We start from the raw sequence: 17,010 nt of genomic DNA on the forward strand, positions 1-17,010 counted from the left end.
ATCAATAAAATAATGACCAAAGTGGTTCCATAACTGCACATCGCGCATTGCTCGAATCCCAACTCTTACCGACTTCATTTATTTTTCGTTTCAGGACGTCGCTGTTCATTATCATGAGCTTCATTTACGCGAAGCTATTGGTGGTGGTGTGCATCGCTTACGTGATTAGCGAAGTGGTCACGCACAAACTGCCGCTATACTATTACGAGGGTTTCTTCACCTATTTGTACGGGGTTAGCATCTTGTTCCTGTTGTACGTGTTCTGCTTCCTGTTGCAAGAGAGCGCGTGCTGCGCGAGGGGCAGCGATTCGCCGCCACCACCACCGAGACCTCCTAAGCCACCCAAAGAGCCCAAGGATAAGAACAAGAAGAAAGATAAGAAGGACAAAGAGCAGAAGGCGGCGAAGAGCAAGAAAGAGTACCAGGTTATTAGCTCTTCTATTTTTTTTTCTTTTCAATTTTCTCAAACTAACAAGGAAATAAGATTTTGATAGATCAAACAACCATTAGACCGCGTGAAGCTTTGTAACAAGTAGGAGTGATTCATCCAACGTTAGAAATATCGTTGACGCGAACAAGTTTCGGGTTTACGATAAAAGTAGATTGTCCATGAGGCGTATTTCGGTTCAGTGGAACGAATATCGAGTCGATGGAGCGATTTAAAGAGGCACTCTAGGTGCTGACGTAAGTGGGTTATCCATCTAGCAGGAGGCACGTGCTACGGGTTCGTCCATTCATTATCACGTGGAATCCACTTCGAAAAACTGAAACTCGGCAGTTTTCGTCCTCATTAAAGCTCGCTCGCCTTTTCGGTGCAATTATGAAATTAGTTCGAATCTAACAGCTTGACAAAATTAACGACTACGACGTATATTTGAGAGAGAAAAAATGATTTAGGACGCGGCTGATGTCGAGGCTGGCGTGGCCACCCGGGCTTTGCGAAAACGAAAGACGTCGCAGAACGATCAGAGCCATGGAAGCTTCTTCCTTAGAATCGGAGCAATAGGTGAGCGATATAATTCGATGATATTTCAGAAGAAAATATCTCTGGATTTCTAATTAACTTCGTAGCATTCGGTTTGGGAACAATGGTGTACAATGGTTTGGAATTTGGTACGTTCTTCGAGGTACCACCTTCGTCACCGTGCTACCAGATCCTCCAGGGCGTCAATCCAGTTCTTCAAATGATCTTTACCTTCATGCAGATGTACTTTATCTTCATGAACTCGAGGGTAGGTACTGTACCCATCGAAATCTTTGAATTGGAAGGACTGATCGTGATTCGTTTCTCTCTAGTTGAATATTCATCGATTCAAAGTGATCGCGCGTTTCGGATTGATGCACGTGGTCGCGACCAATCTCTGCGTTTGGATTCGCACCCTCGTGTTGGAGAGCATCAAAGAAATCACCAAGCATCACCAAAAGATGGGTCAGTTGGAAGCTGGCATTCTTGGTAAGTTCGTTTTATGACAGAAGCAAAGGGTGAATTATGAAGTTTGGAATAATTTCAGAGAGCATTAAACAACACTCGATGAGAAACGCTGGTGCCATTTTGGGAACGGCACCTCGCGACGTAGCTCTTTTACGAGAGGCGCCGTTAACTGCCACGAGGACATCGTCGACTGCTACTTCGTCGATCGCCAGCACAACGATCGCCTCGTTTGGTCGCGTAATGAGAACGACGGCAAGGGCAATCGCTAGGGCTGTTACCTTACCCACCACCACCACTACCACCGACTGGAATCCTCTAACCTCGACGACGACCTCCACCTCGGCACCCTTGCCTAATCTAACTACCACCACCGCCAACACGTTGTCCACTTTGTTGACCACGCTGACACCGAAAACCACCACCGAACAGAGCACCACTCCCAGTACCACTACCATTACCACCACCATCACTCCACCTACCACAACTACTACCACCACCACCACGCCTTCGACAACGTTCTCATCTTACTTCATTGAACTGTTCGACGCACCGCAGGCCGACAACAAAGAAGAGGTAATGGTACCTATGTGGAGCTAAATGGATTGCTTTAGCTCTGACAGTAATCCTTACCGCTTCATTTCCATATACTGACATTCGAACCTGAATGGTTCACCATTGGTCCATCATGGTGTTTGATGTTTAATGGAAGACACTTTGATTTCGTCAACAGATACACCAGATATTCGACGTGAACAACCAAACGAACAGCAGCGAATACTGGAGTCCAAACTTCGGTATCTACGCGGAGGCGTTAACGGACGAAGAAATGGCATCCAATTCGTGTGGTCGGGTCAATATCATGGGAACCATTGTGCAGGATGCGGAACCGTATCTGTTCCCCTTCATCATTGAATACAGCCTGATCGGTGCGGCGGTGATTTACGTAATGTGGAAACACATTGGCCGGCATCCACGTTGGCCCCATCAGGTTGAAGCTGATTTGGAACGCCGCCTCGAGGCTATGCTGTCCCGAAGGGCTGTCGCTTTGGCTCACGCAGGTAATTCTTCGCTTATCGCGCGCATGTTCTAGCCCTTTGCATTGATCAATTGATTCTTCAGGCATTTTTAATATCGCAGTTAGTGTAAATGGCTGGAATATATCTGTCAAATCTTTTCGATTGTCTTTCGCTATTCGAGGAGCCAAAATTTCTTCACGCTGAGCTTTCTAAAATATTAAAATCATTGATCGAAAGACGACTAAAAATGCACCGTGTCTCAACGCAAAATTAGGTCACACAAGAGTGGACTGTGTAGGAGCGAGCAAAGGACTCTTCTTCGGCCTGCTGTTGCTGGTTGGCTCTCTGATCTGCCTGATCCTCTTCTTCGTGCTGATCCATCATCCGGACTTCGGTTTGATCGCGATTTACCTGGCGGACGTGTCGCATTGCGTGCTGATGGTGCTGTCGATCGTCGCCATAATCGTCGGCTTCATCCGTGTCCAAAGTTTGAAGTTCAAAGCCGAAGAGCAAAGCGACCTGAACGACATACTGCTTCGCGTGTCAGGCTTCGGTTTCTTCGTCTACGCTGTGTTCAGCGTGATCGCCGGCTCGTTGGCCGCGTTTACGCATGAGCCAAACCTTTTGGTGATGCTGACCGGACTGCTGTCGGTCGCACAGGTGATCCTTCAGATGCTGTTCATCGCGGACGTGTCTCGTAGGAGGGTTCATCTTCCGGAACACGATCGCAGCAAGCCCGGACGACAGGTGGTCACATTCCTTTTGATCTGCAACCTGACCATGTGGGTGATCTACACGTTCGAGTCCCAGAAAGTGATGGCTAATCCAGTTCAGCTGGACTTCTACGGTTTCCTCGCTTGGGCCATCGTGCAGAGGGTCACTCTGCCTCTGTGCATCTTCCACAGGTTCCACAGCGCGGTCACGTTCGCGGAGATCTGGAAGACCAGCTACAAGGCGCGCCTCGAGTAGACGGAAGAGACCGTTCGTCGGGATCAATAGCCCGGAGTGATCGTCGTTTACGGGCAAGAAACGAAAGAATTTTTGGCGGGAAGAGAATAAACGAGGCCGAGGTCGCCTCTCGACGACTCGAACATTCCTGTGGCTGCACGGTCGACCTTTGTCACTCGAATCGATCCCGTTGAAGAGAAAAAAAAGGAAGGAGCAGGTGGATAGCAGCAGGTAAGAGGAGCTTTCAAGCTTCGACGAATCGTAGCTCGAAGCTGTTCGGTATTGGACATATCTTGGGACGTTCGTGGATCGCTGAAGGAATCAGAGCAGCCTCTTTGAGAAATCTCTGAACGAAGACGCGCGCTTTACGGATCGAGCGTGTAAAAAGATGCGACAAAATCCTCGTCGAGGAACTCGAACGACGACGAGTCGAGGGATAAGAGTGTGAAGCCGATGCAAGGCGTAGATGCTCTTCGCGTCCTCCCGGGTCGTCGAGACCCGGAGGAGGATCGCTCGAGCATCGTTTTATTTTTTTACGCGCGTTATATTTTTTTTCTCAGTTCTCTTAGCTTGACAGAGCGGCTTGAAACGTTGTTTCCTTGGTCGTAAACACCAGATGAAATAGCACGAATCAGGGGAAAACAAATGGAAATAATATTAATTCGTTCGACAGAACGAAGCAGAAAAATGCAAAAAGAAAAAAAAAAAATGGTCAAATCTAGAAGAGAACACGAAACAGGGCCCATTTCCTTTCACCGCGTTTCTCAACCATTCACGATCTCTATATAACTGCCGTCAAATTTTCTACTTTTATAATGTTATACATTGTACCTTCGCCCCATCGTGCATCGAGAACATCGCTGAATATCGATTCGCTCTTCGAGTTTGTCGGGACGATTTCTCGACCGCCTCCCTCCAAAAACGAACACTCGACAAACACGACCATCCTCGATCGTTGGACCAACGCGAGAAATCAATCGGACACATCGAATCGAGCGTTCCGAAACAGAAGAAGAGCGAACCAGCTTCTTCATCTCATTAGCAGACGAGTATCCACTTCGTTAGCGTGATTCGTGATAGCTTTATACATGGAAATAACCGTGATCTCTTTTTCGCGATAAAAGAAAGTAGCAATTTGGAGAGGAAAGGAGGACAAGAGACTCGATGCAAGAACAGGGTGGTAATATTGTTTCGCATTGCACTCAAGCAAAGTCAGGCAAAGTCGGTTTTCTACGGCGAGTACAGTCGCGTGCAACGACGCGTCTCCCTTATTGTTAGAAGGGAAACTGTAGGAGAACGTAAACTCTCATCGCTCATATTCGTAGACTAGCTTATTCTCTATTTAAAAATTTACCCCCTCTGATCTAACTGTGATTATTGCTGCATTTAAGACAAGTATCTACTAAATAGCTTTACCGATAAAGGAAATACATTCTGCAGCCCAACCTGCGACATCGTCTTCTTCTACATTTTCCTATTATTCCAAAAAGAAATCGTTGCACGCGGTTGTACAACGACTCGCCGCCCCCGGAAACGAAACTGTCGAAGGGTCGAAGGGAGAGAAAACGCGCCAAATATGTGTATATTTCGACGTTCATTCTCGTTGCGTGCAAAGTACAAAGATTGTTTCTAACTTTTTAGAATCTTTTATCGATACACAACCTTTCGACGTTCATGATGCGATATTGAGAATATCCGAGTCGCTGACGAGTTGATTCGCGTGTATAAACGAGAACGGATGACGAATAAGAGAAATGCGACGATGATTATCGTGTTGCGATACCGCGACGATAATTGTGTGTATAAAGAGTAGAGAGGTACTTTCTTTTTCTTTCCTTTTTTTTTTTCCTTCGTTTTTCGTTCGAGGTGATATCGAACATCCGAGATATCCATCGATGGATGTTCGTTCCAACGGCAGAGAGGAGACAATTGACGAACCACGAATGTAGATTTTAATCGCGAGGCTAAGGGATTTAAAAAAGAGTAACGAGATATCGTAGACGACGTTGTTTTAAGATGGATGCATAAAAATGATTATAAAGATGACGAAATTATAGTTGGTATACAAATAGAGATTCTCATACACACACATTAACACTCACGCTCATTCACACGTACCCCCATTCACTCACATGAAAGATTATTATTACCATTGTCGTTTAAAAGAAGAAAAAAAAAAAAGCTATCTCGTACATCGACCGAGAAAGACGCAACAAATTCTTTCGCAATTTAACGCTTTCGTTACTGGTGACGCACCTGGTGTGTCTGTCGACGGGATACACGAGGGACAGTATAGATTTCAACCAGCAGCGAAAGTGTTAATGGATATCGTACATCGTAGATTCGTTGAGCAAACAAGAAACAAGGGAACGTGTTTTATATAGTGATTATACTTTGTGAAATCCCTCCACGGAACCCCGTGGGACCCAAGGAAATAATCCAACCGTCATACACGGAAGTTTACCCCGGTCGAGGTTACGTACCTAGCTATTCGAGTCTAAATATTTTAATTCTTAGACGTAACGTATAATTGAGAGAGAGTGAGAGGCAAGAAACGAGAGAATGGAATTTCTGAACGTGATTATACATAAAGATTAATTATATTAGGTGTACGCAAAAGTATCAGTCCCTTTTTCAGCATTTTGCATTTTTGAGAAATTTTATCATTGATAAAGATCGCAACAATTTTTCTCTTCTATTACCTACTCTTTTAATAAACCAACGATATGGTATAAAAATAAAGCAATTTTGCAAAAGGAATACTGAAACTTTTGCATACTCCTGATACATAATTGTACCCCAAGACGATATTATTAAAAAACAAAAAGTAACACGATATAAATATGACAAAAAAAATTAAGAAGTATATATATATATATTATATATATAGATAGATATATATATAAAAATGCGATTATGGAGATCTTTTATTGACTTCGATGTGCACGACTGCGAGCCAAGTGCTGCGTGCAAACATGTAAATAATGATGCACAGTAAATTATTGTTCAGCAGAGTGTCTGTGAAACAAAAAGCAATTACATTCGTGAATTCTGTTTCGCGAGGGGGTGCGATCGAAAAGGGGTGCGCTTGTGATTCGTCGAACGTTCAACGTACACTTAACGCTTTACCAATTTCATTTAATTATTTAGCGGAATGGTAAAGGAATTTTCGATTTTTTAACCTATTCAATTTCTCAATCTTATCGCACCGCACTTGACGTCGACTCGCGCTCCTTCGCCATGGAACTCCCTCGTTTCGACCGAAATTAAGAAAATCCATAAGCAGAAGAACCGTAATCGTACGCCAACGTCCGCTGATTTCGATGGAAAGAAAATAAGGGCAAAGCAATCGTTCACTTGGTCGAATATCGAATCTTTTCACGAACGCTCTGCCCGAGAATCAGCGTGTGCCAGATAGAAAAAGATAGGAATTGGATACGGAGCCTAAACAGGGAACAACAAGAGAGAATGGACATTAATCAACAAGGCACTGCCACCATACAGGACCAACAAATGTCGAGCAAAGATAGAACAAAATGAGAAGGAAGCGAGAAGAACGAAGCACGCGCAAATACAAAGAGGGAACCAAATAAACCAGACGATTTCCGAGATAAATGAAAAGAAGATACAAGATGCGGTTGCGATGATGGTACAATTATGCATGGGCTGATTTTCTATCATCGTATGTACAATGATCGCAGCCACGTGCTGTACAAGAAGCCAATACCCTTCCATGTTTAACGAGAACGCGTGTGGATGTGCGTGTGCTTGCGCGAGAGACTGACGAACGATGCGTGTACGACAATGTTTTTATTCGGCAAACAACGTCTTTGTATACTCTAGCCGTGTTCTAGAGAACAGGTGAATCATGGTTCTTGTATATGTACATCAGTATCTCGATAGTAGCCGTAAGCCTAACCAAGTGAGTCGCGGATTTGCTCTGCCGAACCGATTAGAAGCGCCGAGAAATCGACAATTTTTTCCGTGTAACGATTTCACTTTCGGCGATGTTACGTCGTCGAATCGTGGGCAAATTGATTCGCGATTGAATTGATTGAAAAATAATCACGCGAATCGGCGAATACAAGCACGGGAATGATTTTCGGCGACGAACAAGGTGAAAGCAAATCCGCGACCCGTCGTCATTTAACATTACGTAGTGAGTTTTCGATGTCTTCGAGCATAATTACCAGTTTGTACACATTACACAATAACAAAACCGCGCACAACAAACGACATAATCACGACTCTATCAGAGACACAATAAATATACGAAGGATGGCGATCGAATGGATGATGGAACTTTGTTGGTATACAAGAGGTTTGAACAGACGCAGGATTCACAAGAGAGAAATAAAGGGATATTAAAACTTTACAAATTACATGTTGTCGTGTAAGCTGTTCTTTGAAGTCGAGTAGCGACGATTACGACCGTTAACAGTCGTAAGAAGAAGAAAAAAAAAAAAAATGAATTCGCTCATTCATCAATTCCCATTTTTTGATTGTATAACGTTAACACGCCGTTTCATTGTAATCCGTTGGGGCGGCACATCACCCTGTGCCGCCGTCATTTGTAACAATATACGATTATATTGGTTAATAAAAGTTATCTAGATGTAAAGGTCGGCTTCTTATTCTGCACCCATGCCCATTTTCAGAGTACTAATATCTATTAAATTATTCATATGAGCTTCATATTATCAATTCATATTAAAAATGCTGTGCAAGCCTTACTTTTGCAATTTTTTTTTTAAATTTTACATCAATGCATGATTTAAAAATGGTACAACCAGCGTCATCTACTGGTTGGTCTCTTACTGCTAGATGGCTACAGCGTATTCCTGTGCCTACCGAGTGATATTCGTTTCAATTATCGTTTCTAATGCTCTAATCAAACCGTGGTGCCATTTTTCAAATTCCGCGGTGACCGCGATAAAAGATGCTTATTTTACACAAAATTGTAATTTTCTATTTTGTTAATGTTAGAATTGACCATTAGATGGCGCTAACAGTGCTGCACTGTGAGATGCAATGAAATGCACAATACATGCAGACTTTTTATCACAAGATAACATTTCTTCTTATTACCATATAAAATCAAGTAGATAAAGCACTTTAATTAAGAATGAAAGCTATATTATTGATTCCAACAACGGTCCCAATCGATACAACAGAATGTGACACAAAATGATAAGAGTTCGTTAGAAACCACCCCCTAATAGACACAAATTAGAAGAACCTATCTAACATCCTTGACAAAGATCCCAAAATACACAAGAAGCTGTTAATTGATGCATGCAAATAGCCCGACCATGAGACCCATAAAAACCAACGAGATTATTCACGGGCAAAGTGAAAAGAAATTTCCAGGAGCTTCGTGTGTCGAAGGAAAACGGTGCGACGCGTTGAGAATCGGATGGCAGGGGGATGAAGGAAAGGAAAAGAAAAGGAGCAGCGAGTAGGAAACCGTGGAACCGAATCGAACAAGAAAATAGCAACGGAACAGAAAGAAAAGAAAAGAGAAAGCCACGTGAGAATACATATGCATGCGTGTATCGACGACAGAAGAAGCGTTCACGGTGGTGTAGGCTGCTTGTGAACGACTGGTAAACAATTAGTCGCGCCGTATGGCGGTGAATCATTATTAAAAGACGATGACGAGCCGTCTGTCCTTTGGCCGATTCGTTGTCCCGCTCATTCGAGCGGTGGATCTGTTAGCATGCGACATTAATTTGCGTAAGGTGTGTTTTGGGGGTGCTACTTGAAAGGCAGCGGATGTGGGTGCGCGACAGAAAGAATACGACGAACTAAAGGCCGAGGAAGAGCAGCTCTGCCTCTCATTTGCCTTTCAATAACCGGCTCCCTTCTTGTCATTGTGACAACAAACGCGACCATTGTTGTGCCACCGTATATCGTCTACTACCTGTACCTGTTCGTTTGCTGTTTCTGCCAGCGTGGGTGGCGACCGTGCACACCACACTCGTTTTCTCCACGAACCGGCTTTTCGGTTGACACGCACAATTTCCATCGATTCCAGAAACGTTGTAACCGTTGTACAACACTTCCGTCGTCTCGCCTCTACGGTGGACACATTCAAGCGGAAGATAGAACCGGAATATTTCAAAGCGAACGACCACGCAATCTCAAAAATGTGCGGTCCCAATCGAAACTTTAATAAAATCAGTATAATCAATTGGCCAGTCTGTAATTATCATCAGAATCCTTAATACAAATAATGGAGGGATATCTCTGTCAGACTTAAGAACAGGATAATGAGACGTCTCCGTTAAGAAAGTATCATCGTATTCGTGCAACCTTCGGACACTTCCTTTTACGGTTCCGTAAGCAAATGAGAAGGCCAGCGAAATTTCAAAAGGCTCACGGGGAATTGTTGAAGGGGACCCGTTCAGAGTAGTCATTTCAGTTTGCACGAAACCGGGCGCATCTTGCATCGGTGGCATTGCCAGACTGATTAAGTCCTCGGTAATATGAGATTGACGAAACAAAGAATCTCGTTGTACGTGCGAGTTGTCTTACCGATTAATTATTATCATTCCAAGCCCGTGCAACTCGCGGTCGTTGTTTGCGTCAGCGGCTCATTATTCGATTCTATATAATCCGCGTATCGAATGCCAGCAGGGATTACAATTCATATGCTCGTGTAACTTGTTCGAGAAGTTGAGTTACGTAACTTGTAACTTGTTTCTACAACCCTGCGAAGGTAGGTATGGAATTTTTATCTTGTTCGAACAAAATTACATAAAAATGAGTGCCTGATAGCGTGATCGCGTCGCTCTTATTGCATTTACTTAACCGACTGACCTTAACTCCAATCTGAAGCGAATATAAGTTAACAATCAGTACGTATGCGGAATATCTAATTTTCTCAAAGCTGATTCCCACACTCGAGAGTAAAATTTGACAAAAGACGCCCCTGGTTTCACACTTGTCCGAGGCGTGAAACAACGGAAGTAGCCAACAAGCAACTAAAAGTCGAAACTGCGGGAAAAAAGTTAGTTCCGGGGGGCGAAGACGGGCGTCAGTTGGCGGTTTTCCACTCGAGAAGTAAGGTAATAATCCGTATAATGGCCGTTAAGCGGCCTACTAAGATAGGAAGAGGAACGGAATCGCGCGGACTCGAGAGGGTTCACGAGCGACAAGACGCAGCGAACCGAGGCGAGAGAGCATGCTACTCTGTTTTGTACCGCTTAAGCTAATGAGCCACAGATGGCGATATATCGTATAAGGCGGGCCACGAATGCGAGGGAGAAGATAGATCCTCTGGCGATAGAAGCGAATCGTTGCAAGGTGGTTGAAAAGTCAGCCGAAAGGGGTTGCCTCCTTCGTTCGGCTCGATTCTTATCTCGGCTACAGCCGGTCGTACGCGGCTACCGCGTCCGATCCTATCTCGCGATATGCACCCTCCTTTTAACCCGGTGCACGACCAACCTGCACGCCGCTAAACGCACGCGCGTCCGTCTTTTCGCTGCTCGGCGCAGATGTGCCGCCCTTTGCACTGCTTGCCTCGCATTCCTCTACCTACACGCGAACCCTGCCACGAGGAGATTGCGTCGATCCACTGCAAAAAGATACCAATCCCCGGTTTGATACCGCGTCGTTTACGGCTCGAGGTGCATCAGCTTAATAAATCACCCTTCGTTTGGCCCATCATACGCTACGCGAGTTCAAACGTTTCACGAATTCTAAGACGAGTCTATGGACCTTTCGGAAAATTTCTTATTCAAAAAGTATATCAGAATTCAAGGTGGTGGAAAGAAAAAGAAAGGATGTTCTCACGAGTCGCCTTTTACTCGGAAGAGAAAGAGAGTGTAGACTGTTGAGCATACGTAAAAAAGCAGGCACGTGGATCGCAGATTGAAACGCCGGCTGAAAATCTGTTCGAAACGGGAGCAGCAGCCTGAAGGGGACAGCCGCGATTTCACACCGCGGCCGTGATCCGCGATTTCACGGCAGCTGCTCCTGCAGGAAGCGAGACATGGCACGCGCGCGTGCTACACGCCGGACGAACTTTCTTGCATAACGTGAAATCGGGGACAAGCGGTGTTCGGCGTTTGTCTTCGTGAAAACAACGATCGCCGATACAGCCGCGCCACCGACCCTCCTTTCCTTTCTTTCTGTCTCGAAAGTAACGAAACAATGAAATGGCGGCAACGGCAATCGAATAAAACGATGTGGAGCGTGGAGTGTGCGATCCATTGCGCGATAAACAACTCTTCCTATCCTCGTTTGCACTCCTCCGACAAGTGGGAAGAACTTCCGTCAGCCACGGAATAAGTGCATCCTTAATTATCTTGCGGATAGGATAATTAGCTAGGCCAACCGCGTCTATCCTCTCTATATCCAACGAAATTTCCATAGTTCCAATTAAAAAACTTTACATAATTTAAATTCACAAAAATTCTACGTAACCTTTAATCGCGCGCCATTTTAACGCTAGACGCGGCTACAACACCGCCATTTCTTTAGCTCCCACGGAACGGTAATTACGCTATCGGGATATCTCGAAAATTGCCTTCGGATTGCGCACTTGCCAAGGGAAATGGCGCTCTCAAGTAATAAGGTAGATGGCTCTCGCGAGTCGTACTGACAAGGTTTGCATACGGTGTCACCTGCTACGCTTCGTCGATATTCCGGCGATAGTATGCAGCGGACTCGTTGCTTAAAATTCATCTCTTCACCGACCAGCCATAAATCCGCAGGGTAACGGTGTGCCTCTATTGTCGCGAAAGTTACGTGCAAGGGATTTACGTGAATACGAAAAAGACCGAGAGGCGGAATTTATATTTCGAAGATTTTCCATAATTTCCCAACTTTTTGATAACACAGTTAGCTGTGTGTATATGTTATCTAAGTAGATAGAAGTAAATAGCAAGTAAGAATTTCCACGTTGCCAGTAGAAGGTGAGGAAAAGACTCGCGGCAACGCTCCTAAATCCCTTTGGCTTTTTTTCTTTTTACCAGCAACACGAAACGACGTGGGCGGCTGCATAAAGTAAGGTGGCTTGCACTTATCTACACAGCGCGCACAAACGGCGGTACGGTTGCAACGACCCGTGAGCTCGTACTTATGTTAAATTACAGGTGGACACACGCGTCGCGGCCATTAGTTTTCTCTTGGTCTCTGGCTACTTTCACCGGGACGTGGTTTGTCTGGCACGCGGACAAAGCAGATATTTCATAGATTTATGAGTAACCATGCAAGAGGGTAGCAAACAAAGAAAAGGGGGTTCGAAGTTCATTGATTTTTCAAAGAAACGATGCAACTGGTCCCGGTTACCTGATGCGACCACCACGATCACGAATATCCGAGGAATTTATTAAAGACCAGGGAACCGTAAAATCGAACGGTACTTCCGCGATAATCGAGCTTTCTTTTCGACGAACGGTGCCTCACGAAGCGGGCAATTTCAAAAGGAGGGCTGCGTTTACGCAAACTTTCGATGTACCCGTTAAAAGGATCCTTATTCTTCGGTAAAACTCTCTCGTGACTCGATCGTTTTCAAGCGAGTACACGCGTGTACGCGACCCGTGACGGTTCGATTATCCGTCTTGTAACACCTGACCGTCGATTGTCACCCTCCTTTCGGACGCTGAAATTCTTCGGCTCTGCCCCGAAACCGCGGATCATTCATCGTCGACGAGTCCGCGGTTCGCTCTCGGGTTCGAATCATTGATCTCCTTCTCACGGTTTCTCCTCGGTCAAAAAGGAGAGAAAAGGAAAGCAAGGAGACGAAGGAAGGAGAAATGGAGGAAAGACAGAGACGAAGTGGGTAAGAATTGAAAGAAGTTCGGAAAATAAGGCGAAACCGGAAGTGGGCGTATGATAAGAGCATGCGACGATCGACACGCAACACAAGCGCTCTAATTTTAGATCTTGTCACTCTGACGCCAGCTGGTGTACTCCTCCCCGACTATTACGCCCGTTTACGCACACTTACGCGCTCCGTGGCATTGCACCAACCCGCTTCGATTCGCCTCCGATCGCTTTGTTTCCCGCTCGCTTCGTCGCACGTTTTTAAGCTGCATATGTTGCGCGTCTCGCGTCCTAACCCTCTCGGACTCGTTTCTTTTCACTTCGCGTCAAGTATGAAACGGTCTGATCATCCTCCGAACCACTTGTCACCTGCGGGAAATGTTAGCCAACCGAGTCACCCCGATTTCGATGGAACCTTGATATCGCGTAGCGTTCCAGAAGAAATTCGATATTTTACCTCGAGGGGTGAAGCTGTCCTTTAAGTTTGAAACAAGTGGAATTAATTATTTTATACGTTATTTTCGAATATATGTACCTAGCTCTGGATGTATACCTATAACTTTAGCGTTCGCGCAATCGTGAGTAATGATTGCACCCATCAATAATTGCGATTTCGTGACAAACGACAGAATGACTTCTCTTAAAAAAATCAACGTCGTCATAATTGCCGGTTATCATTGCATTCCGCGCGGCTGATTCATTTCGCGATTCAAGCATCAGCTGCGCGACCATGCGAGCAACGAAGGCTGCATTTTAAAATCGTCGTCTAATGGTGTGTCAAAACGACGGAGAAACAGGCAGGGAAATTACACGAATTATAAGCGTCAGGCTTATCAACGGTTTAACCACCGTGATCGGCAAATCTCGACAGACGTCTGTTCATCCTTTTTCCTCGTGAATTCAATCTGACGGTAATATTTCCCTGTTACACCACTTAAATACAGCGGTATTAAGTGTAACAGTGTAAAATATGCTTTCCTCCGTTATACCGTTACGGTAAATTCACAAACAAATATCCTTATGCGAATCTTCCGCATCCTCGAACGCGGTTCACCGTTGCAGAGCCATCGGAAACTGGCAGCGAAGAGAAAGGAACAAAGTATGGAATAAGGAGAGTATGTATCTCGTGGAAAAAGAAGAGCGGTAATTTAGAATGGCACCGCGATGGATAGGTTAGGTGAAGCCGATCGAGATAATGGCCGACGTTAGGGGCATCGTACGGGCCAGGAAGATATATCTTCGCTTCTTCAACCTGTGCGTACAGTTAAAACAGTAGGATATAAGTTGATGAGAGAGAATGGAGGGACGGATGATATCTTCGGTTAAAGTTCCACGGCAATCGGGAATGGAAAGAAGCCGCGACTCGTTGGACCTTCACTTCCTTTCATTGTTTCACCCTACGATATTCTCATCTCCCTTCTGGTCGCTTCTTTTTCCGCCTCTCTTTCTCTTTCGACCGGCGCTTTCTCGGGCTCGCCTTAATTCGCCTGGCTGTTCGTGGCCGTGTGTACTTTCCTGAACCGGGGGAACAATATAACATCCGATTAGCTCATTATACGGAGATCGACAGATCGATAAATTCGACGCGCCGGATCTGGGCCGAGTACGCGCGATTATTTTACGCGATTTTTGCCGCTACGCTGGCCAGGTATCCGTTCGTCGCTGTTCCCTCTACAACGAAAGATTAGAGAGATACCATTTAACGACGGTGAACGTCATCGTTAATAGATAGTCTAACCGTTTGATGAAACGTTTCTTTCAGAAGGATAAAAAAAGTTTGCTGAGATTGTTCGGTGTACTGTCTAATGGGCTAACATTCTCATACCGCGTTTGTTCCACTTTTTTTCTTTTTCAAACATAGCAATCTATCAATTTGCGATCAATCATCTTTTACTCCCCCGAGTATTACAGGCTACAGAGAAATGGAATGATTATAGCCGCAAAGGGTTAAAACGTTCTCGAAATCGTTCAGCGAGACTCGTGTTACCAGATCGTGGCGAAAAAGTATGCAGCATCGATACAACGTACGATTAGCTTATTATACCGTGATCGAGCGGATAAATTCAGCACCGCGGCTCTTTCTGATGAGAAACTAGTGAGAGTATGTGTGCGCTGCAGAGAATATTGCAGCTGGTTGTTCGCGGTTCGAGCGATAACCAGGGGACTCGTAATGTACGATCGCGATCTTCGCCACCTTCGAGTCAGCTCCGGGTAACATCTGGCCGCGGTTTCGACGCTTACCGAGCAACAAACCGCAAAGTATGTATGTATTTCGTGCCGCGTGCGCCGGTAGGCAGCCAATTCGGCAGGTGGTATCACCTTCCTGCCCGCGGCCCGGAAGCGAAGGTGGAGACGCCGGAGAGATTCTGGACACGCCGATACATCGTCGTTGTTATGATTTATCGGCACCACCGGTTCCCCCGTTGAACAGGATAAAAACGGCCTTCAATCTGTTCCCTTCAAAACCCATCTTTAGAAGGGTCCTGGCTACTCGCCCCTTCTTCTTTTTACAAATCGTTTAACCCTTCAGTTGTGTTCGCAAAAACTTACGGTTGCCTTCCGAGAGGTGGATAAACACGGGATATACATCGATCATAAATGTTTCACATGTACCAGAGTTTCAATAATTAATACCACTGGTAAGAAGGAAGCGACTTAGGATTAACCAAGGGTTGCAGTACCTCCGTCGTTTCCTGAGGATTATCCCAACCCCATAATCCCAAAGTTCCTTTATAAAATAAAAGGTAAGAGAGGCAAAGCTCGAGGGCACGAAACGACTAAGTGGGTTATCGATCGTGCCAAATAACGTAACGCGACTTCACGAGTAGCCTAAGAATTTTCATCTTTTTCAAGCTGTTTGAGGTTGACGTTGCGTGGCGCACGAACTCGCTTGGATACGCATTAGTCAAGTTGCAATTCATTCGATAAAATTTTTATCCGCGAGTTTATAGCTCGTCCTGCTACGCTGACTGATCATTAAACTGTTTACCACTCCCTGCACGCGAGTTGCATAAACTACGAGGAGGATCGAGCACGCGAATTAAAATTCGTCGCGAGAAGTCAGGGACGTTGGCGACCCCGCGATCGAAGATTGATCGATAACCTGCTTGGTCGAAGTTGCGAAAAGAAAATGGATTCGCATCTTCCAGAAGGATCGTGCACTCGCGTGCGCATTAGAGGTCGCCGAGAAGTATAAATAAGCTTGAAAGACGGCACGCAGAACCGAAGGCAATTGGTTAATTATACGCGAGCCGTCTTTAACGCCGCAGCATCCTATTATATTATTACGATGTTTACCGATCTGCTAATCCGTGGAAGGGGAATTTGCATGCGTAATAAGGAGAAACCTTGCCTCCGGTCTCTAATCCGCGATCCGAAGCTTTCAGCCACACGATTCTTCCATTCGGTATAAAAGTTTACGGCTTATTTCAAGCTTGAAAAGCATAGAACCAAAATTCTATTTAAAAAAGCAGGTGATAGCGAATTATAAACCTACAATTATCTGATTCGAACGGTACCTACTTAGCGGAAAGCTCCGCGGCACAAACGAATAATCGATGGATCGATCGAAAAAGAGTAGGTACGCTGGCGCCGCGTCGAGAATCGATGAATTAAAGGCTTCAGGCCCAAAAGCCGAGGCCCACAGGAGGACGGGTGAAGAATCCCGGCGTGACGGCCCACCTGTTTTGTCCACCCGTTCGCTCGTCCATCCGTCTGTGGCCCGGTTGCGCCCCAGTTGGCACAGGTGTTCCCTTAAACTCTGTCTCGTTTCATCTTCTCGGTCCGTCTTTTTGTTTCGACCAGAGTCTCTGTCCCTCCAGTAACCGCTATTCATTACGA

General features: G+C 45.3%; 1 protein-coding gene across 16 annotated transcripts in view; it reads left to right on the forward strand.

Annotated features, from left to right (window-relative positions):
* Positions 1–7,869, forward strand: part of OtopLa (proton channel otopetrin-like a) — a 28,358-nt gene extending 20,489 nt beyond the window's left edge. For 15 of the 16 annotated variants that reach the window (XM_034315325.2, XM_034315322.2, XM_034315321.2 and 12 more), the window contains 7 exons: positions 95–425; positions 898–1,006; positions 1,072–1,232; positions 1,297–1,453; positions 1,512–2,005; positions 2,163–2,490; positions 2,723–7,869. In XM_034315325.2, the coding sequence (XP_034171216.1) occupies positions 95–425; positions 898–1,006; positions 1,072–1,232; positions 1,297–1,453; positions 1,512–2,005; positions 2,163–2,490; positions 2,723–3,417 (2,275 nt within the window). In that variant the 3' untranslated portion in view covers positions 3,418–7,869. The remainder of the gene's footprint in view (positions 1–94; positions 426–897; positions 1,007–1,071; positions 1,233–1,296; positions 1,454–1,511; positions 2,006–2,162; positions 2,491–2,722) is intronic. The other variant, XM_034315319.2, reaches the window with a different exon arrangement.
* Positions 7,870–17,010: the final 9,141 nt, after the last annotated feature.

The sequence above is a fragment of the Osmia lignaria genome, chromosome 15 (assembly GCF_051020975.1).
Source record: "Osmia lignaria lignaria isolate PbOS001 chromosome 15, iyOsmLign1, whole genome shotgun sequence".
Taxonomy (NCBI): domain Eukaryota; kingdom Metazoa; phylum Arthropoda; class Insecta; order Hymenoptera; family Megachilidae; genus Osmia; species Osmia lignaria.